The 20,089-nt window shown below is 33.2% G+C and overlaps 1 protein-coding gene across 12 annotated transcripts in view; it reads right to left on the minus strand.

The window, feature by feature from the left end:
• The window catches only part of LOC106789650 (Down syndrome cell adhesion molecule-like protein Dscam2), a 148,042-nt gene that overhangs the window by 59,417 nt on the left and 68,536 nt on the right, over positions 1–20,089 (minus strand). For all 12 annotated transcript variants that reach the window (XM_014754052.1, XM_014754051.1, XM_014754050.1 and 9 more), the window contains 2 exons: positions 12,419–12,739; positions 7,456–7,617 (listed from right to left, as the gene is read on the minus strand). In XM_014754052.1, the coding sequence (XP_014609538.1) occupies positions 7,456–7,617; positions 12,419–12,739 (483 nt within the window). The remainder of the gene's footprint in view (positions 1–7,455; positions 7,618–12,418; positions 12,740–20,089) is intronic.

A 20,089-nucleotide genomic window follows, 5' to 3' on the forward strand; every position in this document is an offset into this window, starting at 1 on the left:
TTATTAATTTATCGAATTTCGTCAAATACGGAATATCGTAATAACATTACACTCGATATCAACGGATGTGTATTTATCGAAAAAAAAAGAAAGAGAGAGAGAGAGAGAGAGAGAGAGAGAGAGAGAGAGAGAGAGAGAGAGAGAAATAGTAAATAGTAAATAGTAAATATCGTATATGCATGTAATATATGAATATTATACATATATGTATATGTGAAACACGTTTAGCAAGCGTGACGATCCTGCGTTCGACATCAGCCACGTTTCGACAATCAAACAAATTTTACTCTGCAGAGAAACGGTCAGGTACTGCAATATGTATTTTATTTATACAACGTTACCTGCATATATATATCATACGTGAGAGAGAAAGAGATAGATGATGGATCGTCAAAGAGAAAGAGAAAGATTTGAATCAATACGCTTGATATTATTACCCATCCTTTAACGAATTATTATTATTATTATTATTATTATTATTACTACTACTATAAATATTGTATAGGAACGGATATGAATATGCATTGAAAAGAAATTGAACTCTCTTGGGCATGCCATGAGAAAAATCGATCATATACTCATCGATGGAAAAAACAACTTTTGATCTCGTAAAAAGTCTATGGTATGTTTTTGTAAAAACAAAAAAAAAAAGAAACAAAAAGATATAGGGGGGTGGTAGTTGGATAGGGAGAATTGAGGAGTATCAGAAGATTTTTTTTATTCTTTTTTTCTTTTTATTTCTCGAAACAGAAGTTTTCTCTCCTCCACCCCATTTACCCCATTCCCAATTCCCATCCTATTATCAATGGAGATAGGAATGGTTCAACGTTCAATTAATTTTCACACGTTTTCAATACGATCGAGCAATGAACGAAACCGTCTTTGCAACATTTCATCCATTAAAAGCATCCTCTCTCTCTCTCTTTCAACCCCATCCCCCTCCCCCTATCGGTTGATCACGTTGGATGGATTCAATCGACGAGAATTAAGCGCTATACTATTTAGTTGATTAATATTTTTTAAATATATATATTTATTTWTTTCTCTGATTTTTTTTTTTTTTTATATCAATTAATATATTTCATCGAACAAATTGACGAGGAGGAGATTAGTTTATTAGAAAATGGTAGGGTGGGGAAATGATTTGCTTTTTGGCATCGATTCGGATTTGATTGATTTTCTTGTTTAAGAAGAGATTTTTTTGTTTATAAAAGTTCACCTATGAAAGTTGATTAAATTTCTTAGATTGATTTCTATTTATATATTATGAATTTTCGAAGGAATAATTATTAATAATAAACGATTATGATTATTATTACGTTCCATGTGTTTTGCACGCAATTTTAACATATTGTACACGTATGTCAATAAATTTGATTAAAAAACTTACTCGTCATTAATATTGGATTTAAGATACTGATTAAAAATGTTTTAAAAGAAAAAAAAAAGAAAGAAAAAATATTACCGATCCGATAAAACAAGCAAAACAAAATTAAATTAAATACTAGAATCATTCCGCGTGATTTCACGATCGGAAGGAATAAAAAAATAAGAAAAAAAAAACAACAAAAAAATAAAATAGAAATAAAAAGAAGGTAAAAGAAGAAGAAGAAGAAGACGACGAAGAAGTAGAAAAGAAAAAAGGAAAAATCTATCTTCGTGTGGTTGAAAATATTAAAATGACGATTCCTATGGGATTTAACTTCCATCTCTCTCTCTCTCTCTCTCTCTTTTTTTCTATCTCCAAGGAAAACTCAAAGTCTGTTACATGATTTACGTGTAAGACTCGTGCCATTACTCGAATATATGTATTTGAAGCTCAATTTATTCGTTTCGGGAATAAGTTTAACTCTCGGCAGTGTCGTTTTCATCTCAGTTTCTCGAGTTTTTCGCGATACACATAGAGATTCTCGGTTTTAAAGGGAAAAAACTTACTTTTTAGATCCCACGTGCATCGTTTTCTTTACCAAAGCACGCACACACACACACACACACACACGAATAGATCTGATAAAGCTGTGTTTCCTTAATAAATCAATCGAGTTTTTGGTTACGAAACCTTTCCTTCAGCCAACTCTTATCGATATTCCCCCTTTTTCGTTCTTCTACATTTCGACTTATCAGATTTTATAACTTTTCAAATTTCCAAGTAACATACCTACACCTACACACACAGACACATACATATATATATACAAATTTCAATAAATATATGAGTAAGAATTAAAATGTTGTTATTACATGAAATATCGAGCAAACAAATTATTATATTACATCGTCAAAAGTTGTTGGTCCGAATTCATGGTAAAGGAAGGCGTTGAAAGTCTGTTCAAGTGTCTAACTTGGGATTCAACTCTCTGATCTTTCATTCTCTCTCTCTCACTCTCACTCTATTTCTCTCTGTTTCCTTCCAAAGGCCTATCTATAGAGTGTCCACAAGTTAGAGTTTGTCCAAGCAAAAGTTCCTGAACTTCGACGTTGCTTTGAGTGAAAACAGCCCGGAGCTGTTATCGCTGCAGTATCGTTCTACCATCGTCCGGGCTTATATTTCATGTATATATGGTCCCAGTGTCACGTACTGCTTTCCTTTTGGCTTACACTTGGAAAATCTGGATCAAGCAAATTTTTTTCACTTTCATTCCCCTTCTTTTCCTAAAGGTATTATGTTTTATTTATACGCATATATATGTATAAAGGTTGACCCTTTTATATATTTGACGTTTGGCAAGAAGAAACAATGTTTCAACGAATTCACATTATCCCAATTTAATCCGTAAATGAAATATTAAAAAAAAGAAAACTTAAAGAGTTTACAAATTTTCTATGAAATATCTTTAAGTGTTGTTCATTCTAAATTTAACATATTTCATTGATAGATATATTTAACAATACATATAACATATTTCACGTGGTATTAATTATTATCAATACTTTTGTTTTTGTTGAAATGCAACTAAATAAAATTAAATAATTTTTCTTTTGCTAAACACAAAAACTTGAATTAAAACTATTATATAAATATATATATACTTGTTCGGTAATTTAGCCTTTTTTTTAGGAAACCAACACAGATGAACAATCGGGAAAGTCGTAAAACTGGTGTACAAAGAGCGATATACCTTTGCTCGTAGGGAGACCATTTCAGAAACTATCAGGAGTTTCCGAGTTAAACAAGAGTGACACGTTAGTGCGAGTGTAAGCAAGCAAGCAAGCAAGAGAGAGAGAGAGATAGAGAGAGCTGGGTGTGAGTTGGTTAAAGAGAAAGAGAAAGAGAACAACAGAAACTGAAAGAGAAAGATAGAAGACAGATACACACACGGAATAAGAGAGAGAGAGAGAGAGAGTGAGTGAGAGAGAAATGAAGAGATGGACCAACGTAGAAGGTTGCCAGAGAAGTGTGTAACAGTTTCAGTGAGAAAGAGAAAGATAGATAGATAGATAGATAGATAGATAGATAGAGAGAGAGAGAGAGAGAGAGAGAGAAACAATATATACTAGAAACAGTATTGTGTATACTTGTAGATAGTACAAGAGCGTTGGAATGAGAAGAGAATAGTTTGGAGTCTCGGTAGACGAACGATGCCTAAACCCAGCCGAATTTACATTGTGGCTGAAGCTTTCCTGTTTGAATTGTATACCAGGACCCTAGCTAGCTAGCTAAACTTTTCTTTGGATTTCTACCGAATCATTTCGTTCCAATGATTTTACAAACACCTGCGAACATATGAACAACTTCATTTGTTACATAAAAACAAATAATTGAATTTAATTGTCGAATCTTTTAGATCGTCGAACTGAATTCAATTTAATTGATAAAAGTGTTTCTGGATTCTTTTCAATAATGTTGTTCAAAGTTTTACGATAAAATTCGAAATATTTTTTTTTTGTTTTTTAATATAACAAGGAAAAGTTAAAAGAACAATTTCTATACGTAAGAAAAACTACGTTCGTTGACATTACTTATCATTATTCTTTACAATTCGATCCCTTTTAATTACTTTCTTCTTTGATTTTCTTTCCTTTCGGGACAAAAAAAAACATTTCGATTATCGTTCAAAACCATACCGAAGAATAGAACGAACTTCTCGATATTCGTAGCTTTCTAAAGGGTAGAGAAGAGGTGGTAGTGCGGGAGGGGGGCGGTTGGTCAGGTGGAGTAAGTACACTTAAACAAAGTTCGAGAAAACTTTTCATCATAACTTGGTTGCCGTATCATCGACGAAATTCGCGAAAAAAAAAGCAAAATCTCAATCTTGGCCCAATCGTTTTATTTTATTTCTTTTGTTTAAACAAACAAATAAAAAAAAAGGAAGAAAGAAAGAACGAAGGAAAGAAAGGGAAAAAAAGAAGGTGAACTAATTGGATATTTTATTCGAATAAAAACGTTTAAAAAACCTTCTAATCGTTTAATAATAATAATAATAATTATCATCGAAAGGTTCGTTGCACAATTCTAAGTTGCAATGAAACGATTAATCGTAGGATTAAATCAAGCACTAGGAATCCTTAGTTCCGTTGCCAGTGCGACCCTGAAGGAATTATGCGAACGGGCCAAGTCTTCTATCTCTCTCTCTCTCTCTCTTACTAGCTCTTATTTGGTCCCGCTTGGGAAATTCAATCTTGCGATTGAAGAGGAAACGGAAGCGAGTTAAATAGAACAGAGAGTGACTGAGTAAGTGAGTGAGAGAAAGAGAGAGAGAGAGAGATAGTTCTTCTCTAAATGGAAAACGAATTACTTGGAAAACTTTTGGACGTTTGCGGATCAGCTGTGTGCAATTGTGCGCATGAATCTCCGGCGAAGAAAAAATAAAAGAAAAAGGAAAAGAAAAAGGAAAAGAAAAATACAAGAAATAAAAGTAAAGAAGAAGAAGAAGAAGAAGATGATAAAGAGAGAATGATAAGGATAAAGAATGGGGCCGGGGGTCAGGGAGATTTTTGTTTATAAAATGGTAATAGACAAAGCTCGGTGTCGTTTATTCTTACATAGTTCAACTTACGATTATGAGAATAGTTAGGGAATAAGAAAACTAACTGCAAGTGTAGTTCTCCTACTTGTTTTTTTTTATATTTCTTTTTTCATTTTCTTTTTCCTTGTATTATATTATTATATAACTTTGTGTGGGTGTATATTTATATATATATATATATATATATATATGAATGTATATTTTCATTTCTTTTTCTTTTTATTTTTTTTTCACGATGATGATTCCTTTTTCCGATGCCATTTTCCTTTCCTTATCGGAAAAGGAAAATTGAAGATTCGTTCGTGCTCTTTTCCTATGACTTCGCGAACTTGAAAGTTTTCAACGGTTTATCGATACCGAAAAAGAAGCATCGAGAAAACGATATATATATATATATGTATGTTAGGACGTGATCTTTAAACTTAAAAACGAGTTCTCCATAAACTTTTAAACTCTTCGACTATTATTTTTTTATTATTACTATTTTCTAGATAAACTCTTTGTGTGTTTTTTATTTAAAAAAAAAAAAAAAGAAAAACGAGATGGATTCCCGTATAATGCAAATAATACGTTAACTGTTTTCACACATTGATACGATACCGTAAACGAATACCTATCGTTTGAATTGATAAAAATTGATAAATCATATTTACGTGTTGATATATATATATCTCTCTCTCTCTCTTTCTGTACATCAAAGTCGTAATTATCGCGAGAGAAGAAATTTTCGTGGCAATTCGGTGCTTCGCAAAACGACCAACGAACAAGACCCTTTGAATTTTATTACTTTTTTTTTCTTTTTTCTTTATTTTTTTTCCGAACGTTCCCAGAGATTCGTTAAAAAGTTAAACCTCAGTGTGTGCGAGTAGATACGCGGCACGTACCGATTGTGGTTCGTTTGACTTTTTTCTTTTCGTTTTGCGGTACACAATAATCGCGAGAACATGACGAGACTTTCTCTCTTTCTCTCTCTCTCTCTCTCTCTCGTTCTATCATTCTTGCTTTAGTGGAAAGCTTAGAGTGACGGGAGCTTTTCGTAATAATGTCTGTGCGTATACACGCTGAGAGATATTCCAATCGTTCCCCTTAGACTCTAATTAACTGGGATATTGACAAGAACGACTATATATACACACATATATATATGTGTATATATATATAGACACATATATATATGTATGTCTTCCTACGAAGAGCTTACCTACGCTCATATATTTTTCGCCGTCCCTTTTTTTTACCACCCTTCTTCCCGACCCTTTCGACTGAAACAACGAAGCTCTGTTCAAACGATAGGGAACAAAATCTACGTAAAAATTGCTTCGATCTTTATCGACTTTCTCTCCCTTTTTTTTGTGTGTTTTTTTATCTCTCCATTCCTATATCTGTGTAGGTGTGTGTGTGTCAATACATCGTTTGTCGAAAGATTAATGATGTTTTTGTTTGACAATAGGGCCGAGTTTTATCCGACAAAAATTGACCGTCTCTCGTTAAATGACTAAATGTTTTTTACTAATACAATTCAATTTATTTGACTTTAGATCATTAAAAGGGTTTGATTGATTTTATCTACGTGACTTATAATTATTTTGATTATTTAATGAGAAAAAATTTACCCCTGTCGATAGGCAATATTTTATATTTTAGTACTAGCTGAAGCAAGGGTTGCCTATCGTCAGGGGGAGAAATATTTTTTCTAAGATATAAACTGTTGCATATGATCAGGCGTTAGAAAGCATAAGAAAGGGTTGCCTATCGTCAGGGGAGAAATATTTTTTCTAAAATATAAACTGTTGCATATGATCAGGCGTTTTACATAAATTGTAAGAAAGGATTATTTATTTTTATGTTTGTGAATATTTTATTCAAGTACGAAGTATTGCATATAATTAGGCGTATTAAATGGGAATGAAATTGCAAGAAAATTTCAATTTCTTCGAATGGTTATATCAGTCATGTCTGATTATACCTAGCGTATGCAAGTTTTTAACCGAGATGGCTAGGATTTGACAGTAAATCGGATGAGATCGAAGAAGACTTGACAGGTGTCGTTCGGTGAAGAAGATAAAAAATGATGCTGGTAAAAGCCACTCGATGTATGTGTATATATATATAATATATCCAATAGTTAGATGATTGACGTGCAACCGCGTGTCAACTTGCTCGTAGACTTAAGCTAGAAAATGGCTTTGAAATTGTCAGATTATCTGCTAAGTAAGTAAGTTTATTGTGAAATAAAATGTTTCTTGGTCCATAAATATGTAATATATGGTAGTGGTTTTAGATTATAACAAATATTTGCATCGTTAAAATAATTATATTATAAAATATTTAATAGTTTAAATGAGAACAAGAAAGAAAGAAAACAAAAAACTACTTGATATTATTTATTGAAATATAAAATGACGAATTGATTTATCGGTCAATTGAAATAATTACGTTGAAATAATAAAGAAATGACGATATCTCGTTAAAATGGATAAACTCTTACCGCTTTCGTGAGTTGGGTAGATGTTGAAAGCCGAATCCTGGACCCACGAAGTGACTTGCACGTAATCCTTCGCAAAGGATGGTATTTCACACCTAAGGACACCCGTGTTACCGGGCAAGACAAAGGTGTCCCGTACTTGAACTTCGTACTTTTGCCGGACCACTGGAAAAAAAAAAGATAGAAGAAAAAGAAGGAATAAGACAAAAGTTGTGTATACGCTCGTTTTCGAATAGGTGTAAGGGAGACTGAGAATATAAAAAAAAAAAACAAGATAGAAAAAAGAAACTGAACTTTCGTCGACGACGACAAAACCCGTTGCGAGATAAAGACAAAAAATAAAAAAGAAGGAACGAAATCGAAAAGAAGTTGAAGAAGAAGAAGAAGAAGTTGGGTTGTACCGCAATTAGTGGATAAAAAAAAAAAAAGAAAAAGAGAGGGAAAGAAATGAAAATGACTTGGAAAAGCTTTCATCACCCGCGAAGTTAACGCTCGTCTCGGATTCTTTATTTGAATTTATATTTTTGAAATGAATTCCGAGAGTATAGTATATTAAAATAGTTTCTGGATAAACTCAAATTTATTTCAATCCCCTTTTCGGACTGAGACATCCTAATTGTTTCGAATGAATTCGTTCTTCGGGATAAATTACATAATAACGTAATAAAACTTGTTTTACACGATGACATTATATAATAATATATTATCTTATACCAGATAAAAATAATCTAAGAGAACATTTTCTCGCTGACAAAAAAAAATAATATTTTTTATCAACGTGTTAATTAATGTTTCTTTTAACAATCCTCGATAAAATATAATCATTCCAGTAGCAATAATTTTATCGTGTCTGTTTCTTATTTCTTTTTACTGTAATACACGTGGTATCGTTAATTAGATCCAAAGTAATATTCGCAGAGTCTTATTCAAATCCATTACCACCCGATTTCGGTGTTTAATATTTTTTTCGTTAAACAACTTTACTTTTCTTTTTTTTATTATTATTATTTATATGTATAAAACTAACAACACAGTGAAAGCTTTTCAGACCGTCTGGCGTTTGTACTTTTGGTAATTAGTGCTTCCCCCCCCCCTCTCTCTCATTTTCACTTCTGTAAGTTCTTCTTTTCTCAATGTTGATAGAAATTCTACACACGCACACGCATCCACACATAGACTATCTTGGTAACGTCTACTCAGCGAGAGAATTTGCCTCGATTGCACGACTCGCTAAACGCGATAAGTGATTCTTGCCGAGAGCCGTCACGATTGTTAACCACACTGGAAAACGAAAGTATCTCACCGGCTCGTTTATTCAACCCCACAACGTTGGGCTACGAGTTTCCACGTTTTTTAAAGAGATATGCACGCTCGAGTTACGCGTTTCCCTACGTGACACGTACACGTACACACAAACCACACACACGAAAACCCCGTACCCGCAATTATTTCTGTCCTGAAATTTCATATCGATTTCTTTTTTCTTTTTTCTTTTCTTTTCTTTTCGTGTTTTTCTGTTTTTTTACTACTACCCTCCCTCCTGATAATTCATTGGCTATTTATAAGAGATTGAACAAAAATAATATTATATTATATTAACGTAATCTTTTTTTGAATGAAAACTGTCGCGTAAATATTTTCGTATATGCATTTAGGTATTCGTGCATGCGAATGTGCATTGAAATTAATCGAATCTTTCTTTTCTTTCATTGAAATTTGATTAATGTAAATTATTCGTTCGAATGATTCGATTAAAATATTTCATAATCGAACGTTCAACGATCAATCTCCGATAAATAATATCAAATATAATGATTTTATTTTTATGTATAATGTAGAATATGTATAACGTAGAAAAATTCATTTGACGCATTTGATATTAAATGTAAATTTGTCAAAAGTGTTATTTCTTTTGATCGTTCAAGATTTCAACGATAATTGTTGTTTGATAGAAATAAATTGAGTAATATTTTGAAGAATAATATACCTATGATTACTTTATTAATACACACACACACACACACAGTCATTCATCGAAGTTACGCGATAAGTGGGATCGACGAAAATCGCATAACATAAATCGAAATTCGCTTAAGTCGGATTACAATTTTGCATCTCGCAATAACTATCGATCCACCCTGTATATGTGTATGTTATCATACACTAACTCACACAATTAACTGACGCAAAAATCTTACATATTCTCGTTTAACTGTCGCTCAACTGATCAAACACGTATACCTACACACACACATATAGAATTTTGTAATACTCTTTCATGCATAGTTTGTATTAGGTATTTAAACATGAAACGTCCGATTATTTAACTTTACTTTCTGTCAGAAAACGAACATTTCATATTTAACGATCTAATATATTAGTCATATTAATTAAAATGTTTATACGGTTGAAAGATAAAATTAAGAATCTCGTATAAACTCCGAATTCGCATAAATCATAGATATTACTGTAAACACTATTACGTTTGTTTCAAATTTTTACACATAATGTATAAATAAATCTAAGTAATATATTTGAAAATATTAAATATTTAATCGATCTAACATAAATGAAAAATATCCAAAATAAATAACAAATATATAAATATAACTTTGTTAAATAAATAAAACACAAAATGAAAAAAGTTTGAACGAATGTTTTTTTCATCTATTTTCTCCCACGTATCATTTCTTTTTCTACTTTTACTTCTTTTTATTTTTCATCACTCCCTGTGCTTTCGAGCGTAGAAATATCCTTATGTACACATATATATATATATACTCGTATGTGTGTGTTTGTGTGTACATAAAGTTGGCAATGGAAGCAAAGCCGCGAATCTTGATCTTGGCAGTGAGTACCGGTTGTTGGCCATAAGCGAGCATTAGTTTAGGACCATCCATCTAATATGAAGCTTTGAAAAAAGTACATTCACGAGAGAGAAATAAATGTAGTTGGCTCGGTAAGCTAACGATCCTTCTCCTACCCTTCCCTTTCCTTTCCTTCCCTTCCCTAACCCCTTTCCATTCCATTCCCATCCCTTTCCTTTCCTTTCCTTTCCTTTCCAACCTCACACCCTACATCATACCCGTTTACTAGTACTTTCTCATATCTTTTATCGAGGAAGTCACCACTTTAGTACGTCATTTAAAAACGAATACTCTTACATCAATTAGATTTATGGATGATAAACGATTTTTCATTTGAAAAATTCTTATATAGGAAATGATCGATAATAATATAATGGATAACGTTTCCTTTCGATTTTTGTTAGGATACTTTACGATCACTTTTAAAAGTCATTCATTCAATTTTACTCTTTTTTTTCTTTTTTTTTTGTGATTTTATTCATATACTTAATATAGTACAATTTCTTTCTTTTTTTTCTTTTTCTTTTTCTTTTTCTTTTCTTTATTTTTGGATATATTTTGAGACGTTTATATCGTTATTCCTTTACGAGTATGCTGCTGTGGATGGCTAGATAATAAATAGCTAAGCTAATCTTCTAGAAAGCATAGTCCTGTAACTTCTATCTTTTCACAAGATCATCCTCAAGATTGAGATTTCAATGCTCACGTAATATAACTTTGCCCCCGGAGTAACAAGTTTTATCTTTGGATAATGGTCTTTTGAAACATAATATAAAGAAACAAAAATTATATATCAAGGAACACAAATTTTGATAATAAATAATTAAAAGAATGATTTATCTTTTGTGTACGAATTATGCGAATTTATACGTAAGAATAAGTTGATACATTTAGTTCTTTTTTTGAACAATTTTTAATGTTTTCGTTTGAGAATTAAACATTTTCAATGTGTATAACAAAATCTATTAACTTTTAGTATTAAAAATATTTACCGAAACTTTTCAGAGAAATCTGCAAAGTATTATTTATTTATTAAAAATCATGCAAATTTATACATATAGATAAATCTGAGATAGTTTTGTTTTTATATATCAATCTTGCGAGCGATTTTTGTGTGGATGAATAAATTAAGATGAGATAATAAATAATGAAATGAAATTTCTAGTATCGCATCAAGAAAAATTATAAAATTATTTTATCAGAAAATAAATCTACTTTTTCTGTATAGAACAGAGAGATCTCAATCGATATTTTAAAAGATGTTATCTCTATTCTATTGGTAGATACCCTTAGCTATAAAATCTGTTCGAAGAGTGATTTATCGTCCATGTCCAAAGAGAAATTAATTAACGTCTCTCTTCATACACTTTTTTTCAATCTGATATACCCATTAATCGAACTTATCGTTCGTAGTTCACGTTACTCGTGAGTTAGAAAAGAAAGAAATAAATAAAGAAAGAAAGAAAGAAAGAAAGAAAGAAAGCAAGAGGAAGAAAATTGTTGAAAGATGAAAGAGAAAACGCAATCGTTTGGAAAGTGTGTGCGAAAGAGATAAATTGTTGTATACTGGGTGAATCATTTAAATCACATTTCTATATATCTTTGATATTTTTGAATCTTATAAACCAAATTGATAAAAAAACAAAAATTTTATTATTTCAATTGATATACATATATAATCATTTTTAGTATTCAGTATATATAATTTTATTTAAACGAAAGAACAATTTATTTTTACCATTACCCTCTTGTTCTTTTAAATACTGTAAAACTTTGTGTGATAACAAGAATTATAATTATAAATTATAGAAAATACATATATATATATAATTTGATCTATTATTTAATTCACACAGTAGGGAAATTTTCTAAAATTATTATTATTATTATTATTTGGATGAAATTAAACAAAGTGATGAACACATACAGTTTTGTAGAATAAAATGATTTACATTTATATATATATATAATTTCCTAAAAATATAATCACACGTGAATTATATGGAGATAAATGTACAGGATAAAATGTTTCACCCGGTATGTTTGAGAAAGATACAGAAGAAATATATATATATCTATAAAAAAAATAGCACACTCACCGGCCTTTACCGTAATTTCACGGCCGAGTACTCTGCCGACGCTGTTGGAGGCTTGACATCTGTAAATTGCTGAGTGTACGTCGTGTCTGTAACTCTCTGCACCAAACGGTAGGAAATACATTGAACCATTGACCAGCATCTCACGGATGTGTGGTACAGGTAAAACGGGTGAGCCATCGCCCATCAACCAATCGATCCTAGGCGATGGACTGCCGTGTGCTGAACAATGGATCATCGCACCGGTGTCGTTTGAAAATTCAACCGATGAACGTGGTTCCGAAACCAAAACTGGTCCCTGACTGTCCAGCACCACTCCTCGTCCTGAAACATTAATATTATTATCCCATTTAATTACCATAACTTTTCATTTTCAACATTACATATTCAATTTTCTTCAGTTTTTTTCTTTTCAATTATAAATTTAATTTTGTATGTTGGCATAAGTTAGGTTTATTAATTGTGGTGGTACTGATCACTTTAATTACGATTTATGTTGACCAAGTATATTTCTAATCAAATTTTATTTATATATATAATAATTCAAGCTATACGAGATGGTTCAATTCTGTCATATTATTTTATTTAGAAAAAGGTTACAGGTGTTAATAGAACGATCACGTAAAAGTAATAACGACCATATCGATCTTCCTCGATCACCGTTGTTCACTTAGCTTTTATTGAATTCTCAATGCCATCGTGGAATACGAAATTTATCCGTCAAAAGAAAAAGGTTCCTTACTTTTTTCTTTTTTATCTTCTTCTTTTTCTACATTTTTTTTTTTCTTTTTTTTTTTTTCGCGGACACTCGACAGGCCATCGTTCATACAAAAAGCCATTATCGTGTAAAGAAAGTAGGAAAATATATTCGAGAAAAAGAGGAGAGATGAAAATAAGATGAGACGATCTTTTTGTTCTCTCTCTTTTTCTTTTTCGTTTTTCGTTTTTTCCTTCTCTTTTTACAAATCCATCTTATTCCGCACGCATCAGACACGAGGGTACTTAACTTACATGTCCTTTATTTCCGCCCTCTTTACATCTTCAACATTCCACTCGTCCAGTTTTACCTCTAAGAAGACGCGTTACTTCTTGAATCTTCAGATAGAAAAAGAGATAAATAAATAGAAAGGTGGATGGAAAGATAGTCAGAAAAAGATGGGAATACTGTAATCGTAGTAGTTGCTCTTTCTAAGGGAAAACTTTTCAACAAGTTAAATTAATCGATCTCTCAATCGGATATATCATTCGAACGAATCATTTTAATTTAATCGATATGTACTTTAACATATTCACAATTGTTTAATCTATCGAATGATTAAATAAATTTCTCATTTTAAGATAAATTAAATCCCCCTTTTCTATACGAATCCGAGTTTAATTTTTCATTCACAACAAGAAATTCATTTAATACAAATAAATTTTTATTATTTTTTAATCTGTAATTTTTTCTTACGCGTTCCAATATATTATATAAATATAATATTTGCAAGGAACAAATTAACATAAGTTTGTACCTTTTACCATAACACTACGATCAGCAGCAATTTCAACTCTAATCTTTCCTCACCTGTCTCTTTCTCTCTCTCTCTTTTTCTTTCAGTCTTTCTTTCTTCCTTTCTCACTTTTACAGTCTATTTCTCTGATCCTCTTTATCTTCCACAATCGAGAAAATCTGATAGAGGATCACCATCTTGCAGCTGATGCCAGCAGTACCAAACCATTGTTCCAACTATTCCAACGTTCTTGTTTTCTACCATTTGAGAAAGTAGTACTACCTCGAAAAATACAATCTCAACAAATCTACACATACACAGACCCCCCTTCCCACACACAAACACATAAAACGTTTTCCTAAAAAATAAAAAAAGAAGAAGAAGAAGAAGAAAATGATGATGATGAGAAGGAAAACAAAGATGATTGAATTATGCATGAAAAGTAGTTTGATGATATGCATAAAATCTTGTTAAAAAATACCTACGTCTATTGGTCTATCAGGATTCCTATGGATATTAGTATACACATATCGTATTTATATACTTAAATATACGCGTGTGTTTCTGTTTTAGTGTATGGGAATGGGCTTTGTACGTTCCATCGAAGCACCTGCGGTCCTGGTTTACAACTATGTGCATGCACCAGCCAACCAACCAACCAACCAACCAACCAACCATCCAACCAACCAACCAACCCTCTCTCTATCCATCTCGTATTATCACGAATCTCCATCCCCATTTTTCTACCCTCTTCCCCATTCTCTCTCTTCCTCTATTTATCTCTCTCTCTCTCTCTTTCTCTCTTTCGTATGAGTCTCTCAAATTCCAGCTCTCTGCGACTGATATCAGTTAGCGTGTACAGTACGAGCAAGCGATTTCCACGAGGCTGGTATTAAACGTACTACGAGGAAGAAAAATGGTTGGATTAATCACGCCATTCGAGCGGGGTGAGGAGGAAGAAGAGGAAGGTGTGGGGTGAGAAGGGCGGACGATTGGGGATAGGATTTTATGGGGAGGAGGAATCGAGAGGGTGGCTTGTACATTCTGCGAACGATTTGAACGGATATCCCTTTTTCGTTTGAGCATCATATTTTCTTGTTTTTTTTGTTTTGATAGTCAGTTTGACACTCGACACGAGATTATATTATTTTTGTTGTTGTTGTTGTTGGTTTGCATCAATGCATTAGTAAAAATATTACACAAATAATTAATATAATTAATATTAAAGAAAGGGAAAATCTAATAGTTGATATATTGTATATATATTTTCATAAAGATATTGCACAACGAAAGTCGTGAGAAAAAATCGTGAGATTTCCTATTAAAATTGAAACTTTGATATAACATTATGGAAAACTTTTGTACCTTCCAATATAAGATAGATAAGATATAAAGAGTATTAGAGTAAAATGTTCGTAAAAGTCGATTCTAGTTGCCTCGACTAAAACGGAAATTACTGTTCCCATGGTGCCCACCGTCCAATGTCATTGTCCTGAAATACTACGAGCTCGATCTCCGTTCGCACGAATGCATCTCGTTCGTAGAAGGATCGTTCGAGAAGAGCTTATCTCGACAGGACACATAAACGTCGATAGAGAACAACTCATTCTCTCTTTATCTCTCTCCTCTCTCTCTCTCACGCATTCCTTCTCTCGTTTCCTGAGAATATCCAAAACTGGCACCGGCGAATTTAATATTTCGTAACTGCAGTGAACAATTTCACCGAGCACATCACCGTTTTATCGTTCTGCACATGTTTTCCACACTTTCAACACATTTGAAACCACCCCTGTACAACCCTTCCCCCCTTTCACGCACACATACTTGGTTTCCTGCTAGGTGGCATGGAACGTAGATCTTGTACGTTGGTATGTGCTATAGGGGCGGATGGTGGTTGTGGTAGTGGTGGTGGTACGAGGGGGTGGTTTCAGTATTATGCATCGACGCCATTTATGTTACACTTACACGTACGACACATCTACACCTTCATTCCTATCTCTCCTTTCTCCTCTCTCTCTCACTCTCTCACACATACACTTACTCTTGCAGTTGATGCACCCTAGCAGTGGTACGTATCCGGCTATCGGACACGTTGAGGACCATCCCTTCTGTGTACACGCACTAGATGCACGTGTGTATACGCTTTACGCGTACTATGTGTTCGTACGCATTACATGTGACTGCATTGACTATGTAAACGATTCTGCTGCTGCAGCAGCAGCAGCAGCAGTACCACCAGTTGTAGGTGCAGTTGCAGTTGCTGTTTCTGTTACTGTTGCACTGCTATTGCAGTTAGTTGTTGGGTGGTGCTACCAGTAACATTCCTGCTGCTACTGCTACTGCATCTCTCTCTCTCTCTCTCTCTCTCTCTCTATCTATCTCTGATGCTTTCACACGTTTCCTAGCTTTATCTCTCACTCACTCTTACTGGGTTTCCAAGAGCAAGCCTGTATTTTCGCGCTGTAGCTCGCGTTCCTGATTAATTACAGAGTGCCGTTCCGCTGGCACAACCGGTGCATCGCACCGACATTATCATCCGGCACACGAAACCCACGTCACTGACGAATTAACAGACTAACTTGGGATCCAACCATTCCCTTACACATATATACAGAAATACACACATACACACCCATCCGTTCGCGAACGCACTCACACATATTTATTATACCTTCATATAAACGTTACTTCCTATCCTTACCTCTACTCGGGAGAGAACTGTCAAGTTGAGTTTAGTTAAGTTAATCTTAAACTTAAGTTACCTTTCAATCCTTTTCAACAACCATTAGAAATTATGAATGCAACGAGTGTATTCATACGATGTTCTTACCTTTTAACGTGTCGTAATAATTATTCTTCACGATTTATTTATTTTCTTCATCAGAAAATGTGTCAATTTATTTTTTTTTTCCCCAAATCAGCACGAACTTTACGGACAATTCGATACCTCCTCGAATGTATATTATTTCATCAAAATTCAATAGTTACCATATTCGATACGAACTAATCAATAATTTGCATGCATACGTAACAGTAACGTGCACGTAGTAGGACCGTGCATGTTTTTTTTTTTCTTCTAATTACAAACCTTCTTTCAGATATTATTTCCAACACAATTTCGCGACTTTTTATATCGAAAAGTAAAAAAAAAAGAAGAAACAAAATAGGAATAACAATCAAAACGAGAACACATTGCTTACACGTTTTTAAGCACGGCAAACGAATGATAAATTTATTCGCGACCGGGTCTCACCTTTCGTCCCACTTTTTTTTATCTACCCCCAACCCACCCCCGGCTCCTTCTCGCCCTGGTTATTTTGTCCATTCATTTTTTATATTATTTTTTTGCGTCGCTGTATCCTCCCCCACTCCCATCCCCTCTGTTCCTTCCTACTCTTCCTTTTTAACAGTAGTAAAAGCTTTTATCGCGTATATTTCTTTTGGTAATTTCAGAAAACAACGGGTAAGTAAAGCCGTTAATTACGGTGCCACTTTTCTATCTGTCTCTTTCTCATTCTCTCTGAGAAACGGAGAAACGTTATGGAAAAAGAAAAAAAAAAAAGAAAAAAAAAAGAAAAAAAAAGAAACTAAAAGAATATATTATTTAAGTGTGCGAAGGGAAAAGAAAGAAAAGCCGAAAAATATGTCGTCAAACGTGATTACATATGCCGCTAATTAAGTCACAGGTGGCGTGGAACCGAACAAAGCGTTTCCTCCCCCTAACCCCTTTCCTTTTCCCTTTCCCTTCTTGTTCCCCTTTGCCGAACCCCCCTTAACTTCTCCTTCGTTCTCCGTTTTTCTTTTCTCTTGAGTCCAACTATCTATTTTTCTTCTTCTTCTTCTGAAATGTTGTTGTTATTTTCGTTGGAATATTTTTTTGTTATTCTCTTATTATTCTTACAATGGAAGAACCGTAAGGATTTATTGGAACGATAAGAACCGAAATACATTTTTTCCATGCATCATTTGAGATTTAGTGTCATTTTTGTTTGCACGACAAAAAATATCAATTTGTTAGATAACGTTGCACATGCGATATAAGTAAATTATTGCACGAGTAAATAAATGTAAACGTTTTAATCGATATATTCCATGATATATTCTTGTATTATATTATATTATTATTTGTTGTTGTTGTTGTAGTTGTTATAAATTAATAATATATTAATCGTAAATAAATTTGATACAATAATTTATACGATATATTATACACAATAATTGAGATGTAAAATATTTAATAAAAAGTAAAAATATTGTCGTCGAAGTATTAAAAAAATTGTTCGTTGACATTTATACGATCATACATTTCATCTTATCTTTATCTATAGTAAATAATTACAATTAAATTCAATTAAATATAACATTGTACCAATTGATCCAATATTCGTTGAGAAAAATATGATTTAATTGATACGAATGTGTGCACCATATAGATTTTTGAAACATTTATTATCGAACTTACTCTTTTTATTTTATAAAAATTATCCTCCTTTATTTTTACTCTCCCTCTCTCTCTCTCTTCCTTTGACTTGATATATTTTTTTTCTCTTGTACAAAAGAGCAAAGTAACAAAACCTGAGCGAGTGAATGAGCGAGTGTACCAGGGATCACGGTTAATTTCTCTGCTGGTAATGGCGCATACAATGCCACCAGCAATGAGTGGAGACTGTGAGAGGGGATAGGTGGAAACTCGCGTGGCAAAAGCCAATACGATTGGTCGATAGCTTGCTTCGATTTTACATACAAGAGAGAGTGAGAGAGAATTAGAATCGTATACACACGCACATATTCACGTGCATACACACTCTTATATACAAATGCATATAAACTCACACGAATTTATAGATGCATACACATGCATACTCATATACACACACAGATAGAGAGAGAGTGAGAGACTCATCATACATACACGCACATGAATGTAAATACGCACAATCGGACGCTGTGCATCGGATAAAGCAGCCATGGGGGAGTACGGATCGATTCCGTAGAATATAAAGCCAACCCCCATTCAACCGCCTAACTCTCTTTACCCCATTCCCAGCCTCCCTCTACTATCCAATCCAACTAGACCCCCCTTTCAACCCCTGTTCCACCTTTCTTCTCTACCTTCCCACCCACGCACCCCATTTTCATCTGACGACGACAACAATGACGTAGACGATGAAACGTTCTTTCTTAATATTCCACGGAATCTGCCAAGGATACAGAGATATATATTTCAGAAAATTATATTCTAATGACAATGATTATTTATTTGCCAATTTTCTTGTTGTCGTTGTTGATATCTCATTTTTAAATACTTGTCTCGTAATTTAATGTTATTTTAATTAAAAGTTCCGATAGATAAGATTGTTTTTTTGTCGAAAAATTTCAAAGATTTCAATTAATGATTGTAATAATTATCATATTCAAATTATTAGATTAAATTGTATAAAGTTAATTTCTAAATAAGATTTTGTAATATATGTTATATAAGTGTACGCGTATTAAACGCTCGGAAGAAGTTGAAGGTAACTTCCGGGTGCTCGATTATCCATCAGAACCTCTTCTTCTTCTTTTTTTTCTCCCCCTTTTCCTAACTCCAACGTAACACGGTGTACCCGACATCTTATCGAATCACTTTGCTCGCCAGAGTCGAATCGATGTAGTCTACGGACAGACAACCACCCAACTCACCCCCTCATTCTCGATCTCATCTCTCATCCCTCATCCCTCATCCCTCATCCCTTTTCTCTCTTACTCCTTCCCCCCTTCCCAACCCACCCCATCGTTCTTCTCAAGGTACACAGAGTAGACGAGCATTATGCACGCGTCATGGAGCATGTTGGCCCTGGTCTCTTCTGGAGTTCCTTCATGAAAAAGGAACGAGTAGGAAAGATCAAGAGTGTGGAGGATGGTAAACAATCAAATTAGTCGCTTGACATCTTCTTCTTATTCTCTTCTTTCCATACGCGTACATACATATATACGTGCATATATCAAATATGTATCAAATTTTGTTATATACGTTTTATCGTGAAAAGACCGAAACTGTAGAATGTCAAGATTCGTATGATGAAATGTCAACACATGTAAAATACATCGGTGAAAGATTCATTGTTTAGATTTATTTTAATACATTAATAATTTAAGACATATATGTAGATCAAAAATGAAAAAAAAAATAAAAAAAAAT

Source organism: Polistes canadensis, unplaced genomic scaffold, assembly GCF_001313835.1.
Source record: "Polistes canadensis isolate GaletaPanama2010 unplaced genomic scaffold, ASM131383v1 scaffold_195, whole genome shotgun sequence".
NCBI lineage: Eukaryota > Metazoa > Arthropoda > Insecta > Hymenoptera > Vespidae > Polistes > Polistes canadensis.